This window comes from Scophthalmus maximus, chromosome 5 (genome assembly GCF_022379125.1).
Source record: "Scophthalmus maximus strain ysfricsl-2021 chromosome 5, ASM2237912v1, whole genome shotgun sequence".
Taxonomy (NCBI): domain Eukaryota; kingdom Metazoa; phylum Chordata; class Actinopteri; order Pleuronectiformes; family Scophthalmidae; genus Scophthalmus; species Scophthalmus maximus.
This window is the reverse complement of record NC_061519.1, coordinates 15,960,531-15,975,876: the sequence shown is the minus strand read 5'-3', so window position 1 is coordinate 15,975,876 and position 15,346 is coordinate 15,960,531. Positions and strand designations below refer to the sequence as shown.

Here is a 15,346-nt window from a genome sequence, read left to right as displayed (position 1 = left end):
AGATAACCTTCCCATTGAAAAGAGAAAAATAAAAACGTGCTAAAGCAGAATAAGATTCTTTCGGTCTTGATACGAAAGAAGTGGGAGTGGAAGCAGACCTGCAGTTTTCGGGGAAACAAAACCCACAGGTCCTGTGTCCGGTCCCCGACCAATCAGAGCTGTTTTGGTGGCACGAGGGGGAACCACACAGTTTTAGGCAGGTGGTTTTCAATGTCGTGGCTCATCGATGTTGTTTGTCACAGGGACAGTTCAACTTAAAGTCTGCTCCCGAGGAGAGCCGGAGACACTGCGCTGCATTGTTTCTGCACACATTATAAAAATGTCAGAAACACCTGTAAGATTTCATGACGGCAGTGACACACTTTAGTCCTTGGCCCCAACAGGTAATAAGTTGGCGAGGGAGGGAAGCTGCTCAGAATACACTGATGTGCAACAACAAAAATGTCAATATTTTGCCTGCAATTACTTTAGTATTTTGTAAGAATAAAGCTCATTTGTATATAGAGAGATAGAGGAGACAAAGTCAATGACAGTGGCACTAAGGACTCCTGATCTAATTGCTATGATTTTCCTTCTTCAACGCTGCAATGCTCATCAATAGATGGAGACAAAGAGAGAGAGAGAGAGAGAGAGAGAGAGAGAGAGAGAGAGAGAGAGAGAGAGAGAGAGAGAGAGAGAGAGAGAGAAAAGGGACGCAGCAGTGTGGATCGGTGGAAATGTTTGCCTTGTTTTCTCATGTCTGAAATAACTGTGTGGGTCTGTGTGGAACGATGCTCACAGACAGCTCGTCACGAGCCCTGGAGGGGAATCACAGACTCAGTCATCACTGCATCTTCTGTCACCAGGAACCTGCTGGGATTTGATTTAAAAAGAATCGACATAAGGCTCAAGGGGCTGATATCACTCACACAACAACAGTTACACAGGACGGGGACACACACACACACACACACACACACACACACACACACACACACACACACACACACACACACACACACACACACACACACACACACACACACACACACACACACACACACACACACACACACACACACACACACACACACACACACACACAAACCACTGAGGCTTTATCCAAATCAATCCATAGCTTAGACACAGACTGAGTTAGTTTCGAGGAAAAAAATGTCCCTCTACAATTTGATGTTCTTCCTTTGTTGTGGTGCGTAGTCACTGACTCACACACGTCACAGCAACAAGAACAACTTCCATATGACAAGTTATTTTTAGCCCTCACGCATTGTAGTGAGGAAAAAGCACATTTGAGCATTACTGACCGAAACACTCACACACACACACACACACACACACACACACACACGCACGGAAATACTGAGTGTGTGTGTATACCTATAGCAGTAATGAGAATATTCTATTATCCATTTCTTAACGGGCATGAGAGACGGGAGTGTGACCTTTAAGTGATCGATGCCACTGCGTTCTGGCATCATGACCTCCGGAGCTGCTGCTGCTGCTGCTGCTGCTGCTGCTGCCTCTCCTCGGGGTGGAGGCTGTTTCTGAATGGACAGGCGTGATGTCACGAGGAGTGATGCTGCGGGATTATACGACATATTTTCTACAAACATCACCACGCCTCTGTTCTGTCTATTGGTGTGGTTATTCAGTTTGTTTTCCCTCATTTCCTCTCTTCTTCTTTTTTTTTTTGCACGCACACATTTATAGGAAGTAAAATAAGCCAGTAGACGGCAGCAGCCAGGCAGATGGATGTGTCTTTTACCGTCAGCGGGCTTGCCGCAGCTCTTCAGCCATGGAGAGGAGGCAGCTGGCGATACATTCAAGTAAAAAGCACCTCTCTCAACGTTGCCAAAGTCTTTTTTCGGCACAGAAGGTGGAGTGAAAAGATTAAGTGTGCAGGTTTTACCAGTTTAATGGATGTGAAAGGATCACAACAGGGACTGAATAAGGAGCATATTGGATGCAATTAGATGTGCAATGAAAAATGAGGGGAGGCAGGTCTGAAATGGAAGAGCACTTATGCACATGGGATGTCAGAGGGTACTGAGTGGAAGAGTTAAATCACTTTAAATGGTGGGAAGGAGACTCGAGATGATGCTGGAGCACCGGGGAGGATGAAACCATCCTAATGTAGCTCTGTGAGCGGAGCACTGGAACGTGAACTTGAGTTGATCTGTTACATGTAAGGCATTGGTTTGGCTTAAATATAGATGTTTTCATTCCAAAAGAGAAATAACAGAAAGTCTCAGGGTTCCCCATCCATCAGCATCTTTATATTGGTAAGATGCGTCATCTTTGCACTACATTTACAGCTTGCATCAAAAAGGCCAACTCAAAATGTACGATGGTCGCTTTTTAATGATATTTAATACCAAAAGTAGTTGTGTAGCCTTTTGATCTCACCATAAACTTTGTCACCGACCCCTTTAATGGCAGGTGCCTGGCTGTGGCCCCTTCATCCTGTCGACCTGTGGAATGCCTGAGCTTGAAAGGAGGTGGTCTATCACCGGGGGTGAGAGAGAGAGAGAGAGAGAGAGAGAGAGAGAGAGAGAGAGAGAGAGAGAGAGAGAGAGAGAGAGAGGTGAACTGCGACAGCAAGCCTGTGAGTCATCGCTACGGGGTTAACTCCTCATGTGCCATGGCGACGAAAAGTGACGGTGGAAGTGATGGTTAAAAAAAAACAACAAAAAAACCACCACCACCACCCTGCTGTTTTACACTTCAACACTTAGAACGAGCTCTTTTGTGAGCCCCCCGTGCAGTGGCGAGGGAGATGCGTACTTCTGCTCCATGAATATAAAACCTTATCATCATTGTTAAAGTTCCTTTACACCTAACTGTTGGTGTTCGGATAAAGAACACGTGCAAATGAGTCATTCACTTGTAAGTTTGAAGTGGCTCAGTGGAGGATGGTGGACATCAGTCCAGTCCACAGCAGCCGGGGCACGGGAGGGCTATTTTTAATACAGCGAGCTCTTTAGTATGCCTTATCATAAACCTGAATCATTTATAGGGATTCTTTTTTTCCCTTTTTTTTTTTTTTTTTCCAGGGCCCGGCTAGTGCGTGTGCTGTGTGATGACGCGGTGGTCAGGTGTCGCCTCATATAACGAGCGGAGCTGTCCAAGTGCTGAAAACAGAAGCGCCCAGCACCGCTCCGGAGGAGACGCCAAACACCCTCACTGCTGCCCGAGGTGAGAAACTAGTTGTCTTGTAGAATACGTGTTCGTTATCTTCCTGTACGAATTGACTGTCTGGATGTTTTCGATTGGAAGGCAATCTTTTCTTTCATCTATCTTTTTTTTTTTTTTTTTTGGACCATTGCTTTTCGCACTTTATGTTGCAGCAGCAGCAGCGATGTTCGTGGTGGTGAAACGCTCCCTCGACAATTGGCAATCACAGTGAGATGTGCTGTTGCTATGGTGAAAGAACGAGGAAATGGAGTTGTTTTTTTTTTAATGATGGTTTATGTTGAGGAAGAGGAAATCGGATGCTGAGGTTGCCCATAACAACGCGGGGAGGGAGTGACTCATCCAGTGATGTGGATGGTTCTCCTCGCGCACAGCATCATGTCAGTCAACTCGCAGTCTCCGATGGGCACGGGCCGTGTGCCAAAACAGACCGCTTTCGAATAAGGTTTAAAAAGATGACTGATAGAAAGAAATGGACTAATGGTGGCTTTGCCTTCTTCTGTTGTTCCCCTTGCTTTGCTAATATGTCCCGTTCTCTTGATTCGCAGGTCCAAAATTGCCTATAATGCTGCATTTCCGCCACAAGTTGCCCGCCGGGGGAGCCGTGGTCCTGCTCGCCGTCCTCCTCCATGGATGCGCCGTGCGGGCTGCGTCTCTCCCCCGCCACTACAGGCTCCGAGGCGGGGAGAGCGAGGCGCAGCCGGCCGCCTACCCGCCGAGCGCCGACATGATCAAAGCCCTGGAGTACATCGAGAACCTGAAGCAGAGGAACGGAGGGCGGCCCGAGCCCGCGGATTACGACGAGGTGGAGAAGTTCAAGATCCTGCTGCAGCTCGCCTCGCAGCAGGACGAGGGTCCCGGCGACCGCCAGCCCGCCCCCGGCACGCAGAGGCAGGACATCACCGCTGAGCAGCTCATGAAAGCCCTGCTCCGGTCCCTGCAGGACCAGGCGGGCAAGGACGCGACGCTCGGCCCCGCGTCCGCGCCCAGGAACGACCGCCGCACGCACAGGCACCGCGCCAAAGAGGCCGAAGCCCCCGGGGCTGCACCGGCAGACTACGGTAATTTCCCCAGACCCCACAAGAAGTACCCGCTGATGTTCGAGGACGAGGAGAACACGGAGGCGTCCAAGCGAGCCACGGAGGACCTGGACGAGCAGTACACACCTCAGAGTCTTGCCAATTTACGCTCCATCTTCGAAGAGCTCGGGAGGATGCCCACGGTCGGCGGTCAGAAGAGAGACGTGTTCGGGGACGACGAGGATGAGCAGCAGCAGCAGCAGGAGGAGGGGGAGGGGGAGGAGGAGGAGGGGGACGGGTTCAGCCCGAGGAGCCAGGCCTACGAGGACGTGGCCGGGGGAGAGGAGTGGGTCCCGGTAGAGGAGAGGGAGGAGACGGAGGAGATGGTCAACGGCAGCCACGAAGAGATGGACAGAGCGCTCGGCGAGCGGGAGGAGATGCAGCGCCGGGCCGGCCAGAACCGAGAGGAGGCGGACGATGGCACCAAACTGGTAGACTACTACCTGTTGAAGGTCCTGGAGATGAGCGACCGCACGCAGAAGAGGGATAAGACCGGGGAGCAGAGGAAGAGGCTGATCCGCCCCTCCATCTTGGACCCCCGGACAGTGAAGGAGCTGCTGCAGCTCTCCCTGAAGCTCCACGTCCCCCCGCAGGACCTCATCGACATGCTGCTCACAGAGGAGCTCCGGAAGCTCCACCGCGTCCCCCAAGCCCCGGCGCGCTACACAGCCGGCCAGACCCCCAGGATCAGGTACTACAGCCGCCGCCTGCCGGTGAAGAGCAAACCCCCCGCCGAGGACATGGACAGAGAGGACTTTTTGGACATCATCGGGGTGGAGACTATCAGCAACGAGTATCCCCTGGTGCAGAGACCCATGAAGACCCCTCCCTCCTCGGGCAGAATCCCCCCGGCGTCCAAGCCCGCTGCAAACCCCGCTCCAGTCAAAGTCCCCGCTCCGTCCGGGCGCAGGGAGAACCTCTTCATGTCCGAGCTCAACAAAATGCCTCTGAAACGTCAGGCCAGCGTCGCCGACGACGACGAGGAGGAGGAGGAGGAGGACGGCGGTGACGTGGAGGACGAGGTGACGACCTACCTGGCGGCCAAAATCTTCACGGAGTACCCCAACAGCATCGCCAAGCGGGACACCCAGGCGCAGCTGAAGGGGCAGTTCCCCTACGAGCTGTACGAGCGCGCCATGAAGGACTACCTGGGCCAAGTGGACTCCGCGAAGAGGCCAGTGGCCAAGAGGGAAAGCGAGGTGGCCACGGAGGAGAACGCACAGCCCACAGAGATGCAGGAGATGGGGGCCGAGACCTCGGCTCCACAGACCGTGAATGAAGAGGAGGAGGGGGAGGGGCACCGTGAAATGTCAGTGGCAGGGATGTAGCCTGACCCCCCCCCCTCCCCGCCCCCCCTTCAAGACGCACGAAATTATGAATATAGTATTTATACTGTCTCAAAAATAACAGTTTGGTGGACGTGATCTAGTTTACAAATTTATATTATATGAACTATAGCTGGTAATATCACCCTAAAGGAAATTATCTATAGCAACCTTACAGGTCCAATACATTTTATTTTGAAAAACAAAACAAAATCATCACACTAGTCCCTATACTTGCTGCAAGAATAGTTTAGTTTAGTAATATTATACTGAGGACATTAAAGGCGCAATCAGTGCACAAATGAAAAACATATCCTCAATTTGCTAATTAATACACTGATCGACTACAAGAACAAAAATTGGCGTTATTAAAAGTTTTTTGATGTTGTTGAAAGTTTGTTAACATTAATTGTGTTCGTAAGCAGGCCTATATTTCAAACTATAATCAGCTGAGTAATGTTTAAAAGAAAAAAAAGCTTATTTTTCATGTCAAACTATTCAAATACATATGTGAATATACATGTAAATTATAAAGTATAATGATAACTGGGCCTCGCAAGCATACAGTTTAATGACAGGAGTACTTATGGAATATTTTTGTTCAGACGCAGTGTGCTGGGCTGAAAAACGAGTGATTGTTGTGACTCGTTCTATATTCAGGGTTAGTGGATGTAATGTTACTATTATTGGATAATTATTTCCAAGTCTAAATATCAGACCGTCGCCTGCCTTCCGACCCTTTCATACTGCGAAGCTCTGTATCGTTGGCCTACCAGTGGTTGTGCTATGTATGCTCATTTTTAAACCATTTTGTACATGTTCAATAATGTGTGATGAATCACAGATGAATAAAGCATCAGCGGTATTATTTTTCTTCTTGCTGAGTTGTGTTGCCTTATTACAAAATAATTATAATAAGATAATAATACTCACACCATAGTCAGTCTGGGTTTCAGAGGAGGAAACAGGGGAATAGTTTCAGGGATTCAAAATAATGTGACATTTTTTAAGCACGTTGCTCTTTTGGTAAACACATGCTTGCTTAAGGTGAATCCCTTTGGTATCAATTGAATAATCAAATATATAATAATGGCAAAAAAAAAAGATTACTCAGAGCAGACTGTTTATCAAAATACATATTTAATCATAAGACATCATAAATTTCACATTATGAAAAACAGAGATATTCACACCCACACTATGATCCCACACATTAGTAATATTTCATACAGAATAAAAACAATATTAAAATTTGCCTCCTTCCAAATGTTATATGGTGATAAAATCTTTAATTTTAACTACACAGTAATCTGTTGTTTTTCAGATAGAAATTATTTTTTAATATATTAACTGGAGTTGCAAAGTATCTTTTTTTCGTTTATATAAAATCAGTCCGCGCAGTGTTTTTGGAGCAAAATCACTCACTTCCAACATATTTATACCAACAAAATCTGTTAATCTAAAATCAATAAACTGGGATGATTTTCATATCCCCGTCCTGTATTAATTCTTAATTTACTTTTTAATAATGACAAACAATGTGAAAACCTTCCTCCTCCACTTGAGAGTAGGACAAACATTAGACTTACTCTCAACTGAAGTTATATTGCAGAAGGTGAGTAGACATTCAACGCACCCATTTTTCCTTTTTGAAAAGTAGAATCAAAGTTAATCCCATTCCCATTTTCAGAAACTTCTTTGACCTATAAACAGTATATTTGGTTGCGGTATTCCTCCCCATTAATGACCTTTTTTTTCCATGGGTTAAAATGCAGGTTTGCTCATATACTCCTCCATTGTCTAGAAAAGGGCAAAACAGGAAAAAGAATCATCAGGTCCACAGCCTCTTCAAAATGCATCATTATACAATGAATATTCCCATGCACACATCTAACATCGCCTGTTAATAAGTGCTGAGCACACCAACACATGAAAGGTGACTAACACACAAGCACAACATCTAACCTTGCTGTCCATATTCAAGGTCATCCAAACAGCTCCACCTCATACCATTCACTGCTGTCATCCTGAAGCGATAATGGTCAAAATGAATGGTAGGGCTACACTGCACGCAATCCAACACTAAGATTCAAAGTGTTAGTCAGCGCTACTCAGAAGCACAGATCAACACACCCGGGCTTAACTACTGAACACACAGAGCCACGGACCTACAGGGAGAGCAGGGAAGACCCAGTCACAGAAACTAAAAACCTACGCCACGTTCCAGGGAGATCTGTCTCTCACTCGCAATAACACTGGCGGAGAGAGCGAGAGAGAGAGAGAGAGAGAGACACACACACACACACACAGGGGAGGAAGAAAACAGCAGGACAAACACAAATCTATTTAAAATAAAAGGAGCAACAGCTAATATCCAAAAGCCTATTAGCTACGAGGAAGACAAAAGGCACACCAGGGACCACTGTTAATCGACTCATTATGACACGGACTGCTGGTGAGTTCACACACAAATACACTGCAACAAGTTCCCATACTGGAGCTGGACACAGCTCTCATGGTAAATGTTGTTTGGAAAAAATATGAAGAAAATCAATTCCAGGCATTTGGACCTTTCTTAGTATAACCCACAGCCACGATTTAAAAAAAAAAAAAGATCACCTCTAAACAACCACTATGATCGTTAATCACACTGAGCCATGCAACAGACCAGTCACATGGTCACACCAGAGTCAAGCCACGCCTCATGTTGTGTACAAGTGTGTGCATGTGTGTGTGTGTCACAGTCACTCACCTCCTGTAACATGTCTGAGGATTCAATACAGCGATTCACAACCTGCTTGGAGGTCTCTTGTATCTCCCCTCCGATCAGAAACTCGTCCAGGATGAAATAGGCCTTCTCAAAGTTAAAGATTATGTCCAGCTCACACACCTGAGAGGAGGAAGGACGGTGAACACGTTGGTTATTTTTTTTCAAAACACAACAGGCGTTTTCATTTTCACACTTAAAGTTGCCGTTTAATATCATATTTACAGACTCCAGTACTGTGCCCTTGATTTAAGCTAATCATCAAAATGTCAACGATCGTAGTTGAATGTTGAATAAGAGAAGGTGGAACACGGTGAAATACATTGCCAAAGTATTTGTCCAGCAGCTCTACATAGCGATGAATAACCTCCAGGGCCAGCAGCTCGTTCTCCTGGTTGTCTACGGCCAAGCAGAAATACAAGCTGGCATACCTGAGGGAAAAGGTAACAGATGATCACAAACTCGTACACTTGACGGGGGATAAACGACATGAAGCCTCCAGCTTGAGTTTAGTCAGGAGGAGGACGACTCTTTTGCATGCTTTGGTCGTAGTTTAATCATCCTGCCTTTGCACTCTCGCTTTTCTTGCAGTCACTTCAGCGATCAGCTGTTCATCAGCTGGTCTCATCAATCCAGTAGCACTGCAGCGCACCTGTCTTTTTTAAATATAATTTCTCTTTCTGCCTTGGTTCTTTCATGCTGCTGTTACGCGCCTCCACCTCCCCATCACCGTGTCAGCAAGTCATCCACCACCATCACCACCAGTGTCTTGACTCCATGGGGCAGCGTTTATTTTGCTGCTGCTCAGGGCAGATGCCCTCGATTACAATATCTCCTCATCGGTCTTAAGCGTCAAAGACTCCATCAAGACTTTTATCCTCACACACCATATTTTAAATCTGTGATGAATAATTATTCTTCATTCACTTGTCTCCTGATAGTAACTGAGACACTGGTGGCGCCGCTGGCTACGAAACACAAAGCCAATTAAAAACAGGGTAAACAAAATGTTGGGGGGCGGCGGAACCCACCTCTTGTAAATGATCTTAAGGTCTTTCCAGTGCAGGAAGTTGCAGGAGCGCGGTTGCCGTGCCAACACCATGCTGGTCATGTCCCTGATGATCTTCTTCTTCTCCCGCTCTGAAATGGGCGTGAACCACTTCTGCAGACGCAGCTTCCCCTGGCGACTGAAGAGCAGCAGGAAGCGCATCTGACGAGAGACGCACATCATGATGCAGCACACACGGACAGTGGAGGTGTCATGTACCAACACGAACACACACACACACACACACAGTCATTGGGCAATTATTAAATACCCTTGCTACACACAAACCAAGGGTCAAACCAGTGATTTGCGGTTGTCACGGCACATTAAATAGTAACTCCGCTGACCAAACAAAGGTAGGGCGAAAAGTCTTGACAGGCAGAAATGTGAAGGTCGACAAATGAAAGAAGAGCAGGTTGTTTTAAGTTTCCTTTTTACGGACTTTAGGAGAGTTGAGGACTTGTTTTTGAGAACGTGCTTCCCTGTATTGGAAATAGATCTGGCTACACATCAAGATGGACATCAATTTAAAAACCCCAACCCCACTTCATCAAAAACCAGTGCCACACTGCTTCCTCTGGGCCTCTCCTCTCATTGTCCACGTAAAGAGTGTGTGGCATTGGCCCTTTATCTGGATTAAGTGTCGAAAGATTGACGGTGTGTTGTGTCGCATCTTCTGAGAGAAATGTGTGATGTTTGGGCAAAGTGTAAATGAAAGTTACTGATCTTGACTAACTGTGCAGAACATCGTGGCAAAAAAATGAAAGCACAGAATTGTGTAGATTGTATTGCTGATGTGAGAATAACAAAACGAGGACGTCCATGTTTATTTCATTTTACAGCTCGTCAATTGAATCAATAGTTTTAAGTGTAAACAAAATGTTTCAGCAAGAAAATTGAGTAAATCCTAGTTTGAAGTCTTGAGAGTATACTGGACCCGCTGGAGAGGAAGTTGAACAAAGAAGAAAAAGAAGAACATAAACAGCTGGAGCAGAATATGAAGTGAGTAGAGTTTATACTGGAGGAGCTGCGGCCAGTCGATGAACAGGTGTTTCCCCCCGGTGTCGGTGACTCGACTCGACTCGACGCGGAGTGACGGAACCGGTTTTACCGGAGGGACAGAAAAAGACACGCACACCTCACTTCCGACTGCCGACGGTGAAAGTGGGCGAGAGCCTGATGAAACCAGACACAGGTGCCGTCGAGCGGCCCGACGAGAGCAAACGGGCCTCGGGTTAAACAGGAAGCGGTAGTTTCTAGCTTTAGCTTCACCTGTCGGCGCCGTCAGGTGTAAACAGGTGAAGCGCCGGGGACGAGGCGCCCGCGACAAACACTTACCATTCCGACGAGCGCTTTCCAAATGAAACCTCCCAAAAAAGTGCTTTAAACCCTCCTAAAACAAAAAAAAAGAGCAGGGCGAGGGAGGGGGGGGGTCACCTGGTCCGGCTCAACACATCGTCTGCCCGTCGTCCACCACCGGCAAGTCAGCGAGAGTTGGTTAACCCCGCCCCCTCCCTCCCGAGGGGCGGGGCCTGCAGGACGCGTCACCAAACCAAACCGCACAACCAATCCGGAGTGGTTAGTGGCCGCCCGCCCCACCCTTTACAGACCTATCGCGTGTTTGTTTTTGTGCAAATGCCACTTTTATTGCAATGAATGAAAAGAATGTAAACTCATAAAACTTTGACTCGTATCACTTGTCCGAGTGTGTGTGGTTGAAATGTGTTGCTCCCACGCGGGGTCGGTAGAGAGCAGCGAGTGTCCCGGCTCCCCTCCCTCCCTGCTTCATGTGATACGGATCTGTCACAGTGGCTGACGAGGACTGGCAAGACCTTAGATGTTCACTTGGTAACATGTCCGTGTACCGAAATGCCATCTGGTTTCTGAACGGGGTCCACCACTACACACGGTCAGTACTGCTGGAGTATTACTTTCACACATTGAGAAAGCTCCTGTGTGGATTCCAATCTGTAAATACACCCTCTGTGTACTCAGTCCGGCCTTTGGACTTGTCTAAATGTTAAGATTTATTTTTTCCTGCTAAATTCATTTCATGTCATGTATTTATTAAGTGTAAAGGCTCTTAAACAGAGAAATATCCTGTCTGGTAACTGTATGGCACACACCAGCACACAAGCTGGCCTTTATGGACAGTTACAATAGTTTCATTGACAGCTGATGGGAGTGAGGATGACATGCACATCACCAGACTCTACTGCTGCTAAAATATGGTGGAATAAAAACAGTGGAATCTTGTGATTTCACTGTTCCTCTCTGAGCTTTGAGGTACACATTGATCAGTGTGGGGTTCTTTTTTTTGTGCCTTCAGGAAGGGATATGAGGCAGCATCTAAAGACTTTGAGCTCCGGGAGCTGGATGTGTCCGTTGTGGGAAGGTCTTTTATGGTCACCGGAGCCAACAGTGGGATTGGCAGAGCGACCGCCATGGCAATAGCCAAGAAAGGTACATGCTGGAGGAGTTAAGATCTCTGCTGTGCACTCAGCATTGGTTCAAAATGAAGCCCTGTGTTCTGTGTGCAGGTGGGACCGTCCACATGGTGTGTAGAAACAAAGATAAGGCAGAAGAAGCCAGAGTGGACATCGTCAAGGAGTCTGGCAACACGGTGAGTGTTGTTTCTTTCAAGACAATGGATGACGTTAAATGGGGGTGGGCACATCCCATGGTTTGTGAGAAATAATGTCGACTGGTCTTCTAGGAGGTTTACGTCCATGTTGTGGACATGTCAGAGACACGCAAAGTCTGGGAGTTTGCAGAGGCTTTCAAGAGGGAGTATATATTCTTGAATGTGTTGGTAGGTGTGGCCAATCTTACGCAATCTTCATAACAAAACTTTTTTATAAACTAATAATGATGTTGATCCACACTCAGCTGTTTGATCATTCCAATTTTTTTTTTGATGGAAGATTAATAACGCAGGGTGCATGGAGCACAAGAGAGAGGTCAACGCAGAGGGACTGGAGAAGAACTTTGCCACAAACACTATGGGTGAGACGTGTGACATGTCGCTATGCAGATATCAGTATTTAATATCACATCAAGGCTAAAGATGGTCTCCCTCTCTTTCTCTAGGGGTGTATATCCTTACCCAGACCCTCATACCACTTCTACAGAAGAGCCGGGATCCGAGAGTGGTATGAACACCTGCACAAACACACACAGAGTGCTGATGTGCGTTGTTTGGACGGCACAATGACACTTTTGTCTGCTCTGAAGTGGCTGTTGTCCAAGCACACTGTCCTCCCTATTCTCCCTGCCTGTTAGATCACTGTGTCCTCAGGAGGAATGCTGGTCCAGAAACTCAGAGTGGATGACTTGCAGTCAGAGAGGGGCTACTTTGATGGCCTCATGGTCTACGCTCAGAACAAGGTGAGGACGATGTGATCCAGATTAGGATTAGCATTTTATAATGTAACTCTTGAGTGTGTTTCCGAGATCATCCAATCTAAAAATAATATTAGTGATACAAAATCACCCTCAATCATAACATCCTTCTCAAATAGATTAAATCATTGTGTATGTATATACAGTACTGCCCTTAAATGGTGTAAATCATTTCACAGATAGAGAATTGTCCAGCTTCAGTGATGTGCCGGGGTACCACAGGGTTCTATTCTGGGTCCAATTTTGTTTTCTCTTTATATGCTTCCCTTTGGAAACATTATCAGTCTGTTTAATAGAGTCTCCTATCACTTACTCGCCAATGATATGCACATTTACTTGCAAACCAGATAATGTTAGTTATCTGAGGAATTTAATGGAGTGTGTAACGATTATTGAGAAATTGATGTCCCTGATAACCCTAACCCTAAAAGACAGAAGTAATAATCTTTGGCCCTGACCACCTCGCAGGCAAACTATAACCATTGATTGGTCAACTGGCAGGCAATAGTAAATCCAAAGCCAGAAATCTTTGTATGACGTTTGATTCACAACTACATTATAAATCCTATGTCAAAAACCATATTACATCTTATTTTCACATAAGAGATATCACCTACATTAAATCAGCTTCAAACTCCCTATTCTCAAAGAAGTAACATAAAATCTTTAACCAAAATTTGCTATTTGACCTGAATTCAAGGCTGATCGGGTTTTTCCCATCAGGACCCCCAAGGGATTTCGATGTTTAACTGTTTTTTTTTACTGATATTTGTTTTTATTATTTTCTTTTCGGTTATCTTTCTTATATTTGTTTGCTTGCTTTGCTCTGAGCTGTTTCATTTCCATAATTTTTTTAAAGCACTTTGTAACCTTGTTTCAAGTGCTATAGCAATAATAGTTATTATTATTATAAAATGCATTTCAAGTCATGAAGAGGTTTAAGCGGTTAGGGCTGTGATAGAAATAACAATGTGTTGTTTCTTTGCAGAGACAGCAGGTGGTGCTGACACAACAGTGGGCGAAAGCCAACCCTGTCATTCACTTCTCTGTGATGCATCCAGGCTGGGCAGATACACTAGGTACTGACGTCATACTAGTTGATGTGTTGAACGTTAATGAAACATTTTGTTAAGTAAACAATAAAAATCTCAAGTTTTGCACATCAGTCTGGCCCAGAAAATGTAGCTGAGATACTGAGAAATTCTTTTATTTTTAAATGTATTATTTTAATTTTGATATTCTGTAGTGATTTGATTAAAGTTTTGGGAAAGCAACTGGATGTGCATGAGAATAAATAAGTTAGAAACAATTTATTAGATATTTTTTTCCATTCACACTCAAAACTCTTTCCTGATTTTGTGATAAAATATCAAAGTATATTCTTCAGTATTGAGAAATATATTGTGATTTGGGAACCTTTTTCAAAAAATGCCCCGTCCTCTTTCAGTTTTGCTTTAACCAGCAAGCTCCCATTGTCTCATTTGCTTCACTGCAAAAGCAGTTCAGTTCATGTAAGTAACGGCACAACACTAACCCCAGCTGATTTTGGAAAAAAAATCCCGTCTCCAGCTGTTTCCACATCAATGCCTCAGTTCCACCAGATGATGGGGGAGAGACTGCGCAGTGTAGAGCAAGGGGCAGACACTGTCGTGTGGTTGGCCTTGTCTCGAGCTGCTGCCAGAACACTCAGTGGGCAGTTCTTTCAAGGTGAGCTCCATAAAATCTTCATGTAAAACAAGAGATGTTCCTTCATCCTGTCGTCGTCATCATCAGGCGTCACTTGCTCTGACAGATTGTTTCTTTCGCAGATCGTAAACCTGTTCCTGTCCACCTGCCACTGGCCTGGACTCACAGCTCTACTGAAGAGATTCAGACTTTCATGACTCAGCTGGAGACTCTGGCCAGAGCTGTGCAGTCACGATCCGATCCAGAACTTAACGTCCCCTGAGCCCTTCCACGAGTACCCTTCCTCAAATTGTCTAATTTCAATTTTTGCCTTCAAACTACTAACCGTAAGATCAGATACTGGAGAATGTCACACATTTAACAAATTTAGTCATGTGTACCTTCCAATTCTGCTTATACATTTTTAAAACAGGTTTCATTGTCAGCTGATTTCAACTGTGATTCCAACGTGTTTTAACTCGTCTGTACTGATTGATTTAATTAGTCATTGATTTTGATATTGAGTATGTCCACAGCAGATATAGGATGCATATTGAAAACGTGCCTGTAATGTAGATAAATAGGGTTTCAGGGATTCGGATTTCTGACTCGTGGGTTACACATGGAATTGTGCGATGCATGCATTGAAATTGTTAAACTGATGTCTATGAACCCCGAGCTGCACAATCACCTATTAGCACGACATAATTAAAATGAAATATTAAAAGCAGAGTAAAAAAGATAAAATGTAAAATAAATCAGTCACTGACTCCATGTAAAATATCTGCATCCAAAGAGCCAATTCAATAAAAAAGACACTTGATGTAATAAATACATATTAGGAAGAGCGGATGACCGTGTTGTGAGT

General features: G+C 45.5%; 3 protein-coding genes across 5 annotated transcripts; 2 read left to right on the top strand and 1 right to left on the bottom strand.

The window, feature by feature from the left end:
* Positions 1-3,055: 3,055 nt before the first annotated feature.
* Positions 3,056-6,472, top strand: scg2b (secretogranin II b). Of its 2 annotated transcripts, none has more exons than XM_035635613.2 (2): positions 3,056-3,195; positions 3,741-6,472. In XM_035635613.2, exon 2 carries the CDS (start codon positions 3,758-3,760, stop codon positions 5,597-5,599), a length of 1,842 nt encoding a protein of 613 aa, XP_035491506.2. In that variant the 5' UTR covers positions 3,056-3,195; positions 3,741-3,757; the 3' UTR covers positions 5,600-6,472. The 2 variants fall into 2 exon arrangements, with proteins under 2 accessions (XP_035491506.2, XP_035491507.2); XM_035635614.2 differs by lacking the exon at positions 3,056-3,195 and adding an exon at positions 3,350-3,637.
* A 242-nt stretch (positions 6,473-6,714) lies between these two features.
* On the bottom strand, positions 6,715-10,905 carry ap1s3b (adaptor related protein complex 1 subunit sigma 3b). Of its 2 annotated transcripts, XM_035633681.2 has the most exons (6): positions 10,750-10,905; positions 9,395-9,573; positions 8,686-8,794; positions 8,349-8,486; positions 7,562-7,623; positions 6,715-7,396 (listed from the first exon to the last, which is right to left on the bottom strand). In XM_035633681.2, the coding sequence occupies exons 1-5, from the start codon at positions 10,750-10,752 to the stop codon at positions 7,582-7,584; spliced, it is 471 nt and encodes a 156-aa protein (XP_035489574.1). In that variant the 5' UTR covers positions 10,753-10,905; the 3' UTR covers positions 6,715-7,396; positions 7,562-7,581. The 2 variants fall into 2 exon arrangements, with proteins under 2 accessions (XP_035489574.1, XP_035489575.1); XM_035633682.2 differs by lacking the exon at positions 7,562-7,623.
* Positions 10,895-15,326, top strand: LOC118310599 (dehydrogenase/reductase SDR family member 12). The gene is made up of 10 exons (XM_035633679.2): positions 10,895-11,320; positions 11,741-11,874; positions 11,952-12,034; positions 12,128-12,223; positions 12,336-12,417; positions 12,502-12,563; positions 12,694-12,798; positions 13,802-13,892; positions 14,383-14,520; positions 14,622-15,326. The coding sequence occupies exons 1-10, from the start codon at positions 11,265-11,267 to the stop codon at positions 14,759-14,761; spliced, it is 987 nt and encodes a 328-aa protein (XP_035489572.2). The 5' UTR covers positions 10,895-11,264; the 3' UTR covers positions 14,762-15,326.
* Positions 15,327-15,346: the final 20 nt, after the last annotated feature.

What these genes read in the sequence shown, in the direction of transcription:
- scg2b (XM_035635613.2), top strand. Translation starts at nt 3,758, where the DNA reads ATGCTGCATTTCCGCCACAAGTTGCCCGCCGGGGGAGCCGTGGTCCTG.
- ap1s3b (XM_035633681.2), bottom strand. An exon ending in CTTAAGATCATTTACAAGAG is followed by an intron (nt 8,795 to 9,394) that starts GTGGGTTCCGCC and finishes CTTTTCCCTCAG; the next exon opens with GTATGCCAGCTTGTATTTCT. An exon ending in TGGACAAATACTTTGGCAAT is followed by an intron (nt 8,487 to 8,685) that starts GTATTTCACCGT and finishes TCCTCCTCTCAG; the next exon opens with GTGTGTGAGCTGGACATAAT.
- LOC118310599 (XM_035633679.2), top strand. Translation starts at nt 11,265, where the DNA reads ATGTCCGTGTACCGAAATGCCATCTGGTTTCTGAACGGGGTCCACCAC. An exon ending in CTTTGCCACAAACACTATGG is followed by an intron (nt 12,418 to 12,501) that starts GTGAGACGTGTG and finishes CTCTTTCTCTAG; the next exon opens with GGGTGTATATCCTTACCCAG. An exon ending in AGGCTGGGCAGATACACTAG is followed by an intron (nt 13,893 to 14,382) that starts GTACTGACGTCA and finishes TCCCGTCTCCAG; the next exon opens with CTGTTTCCACATCAATGCCT.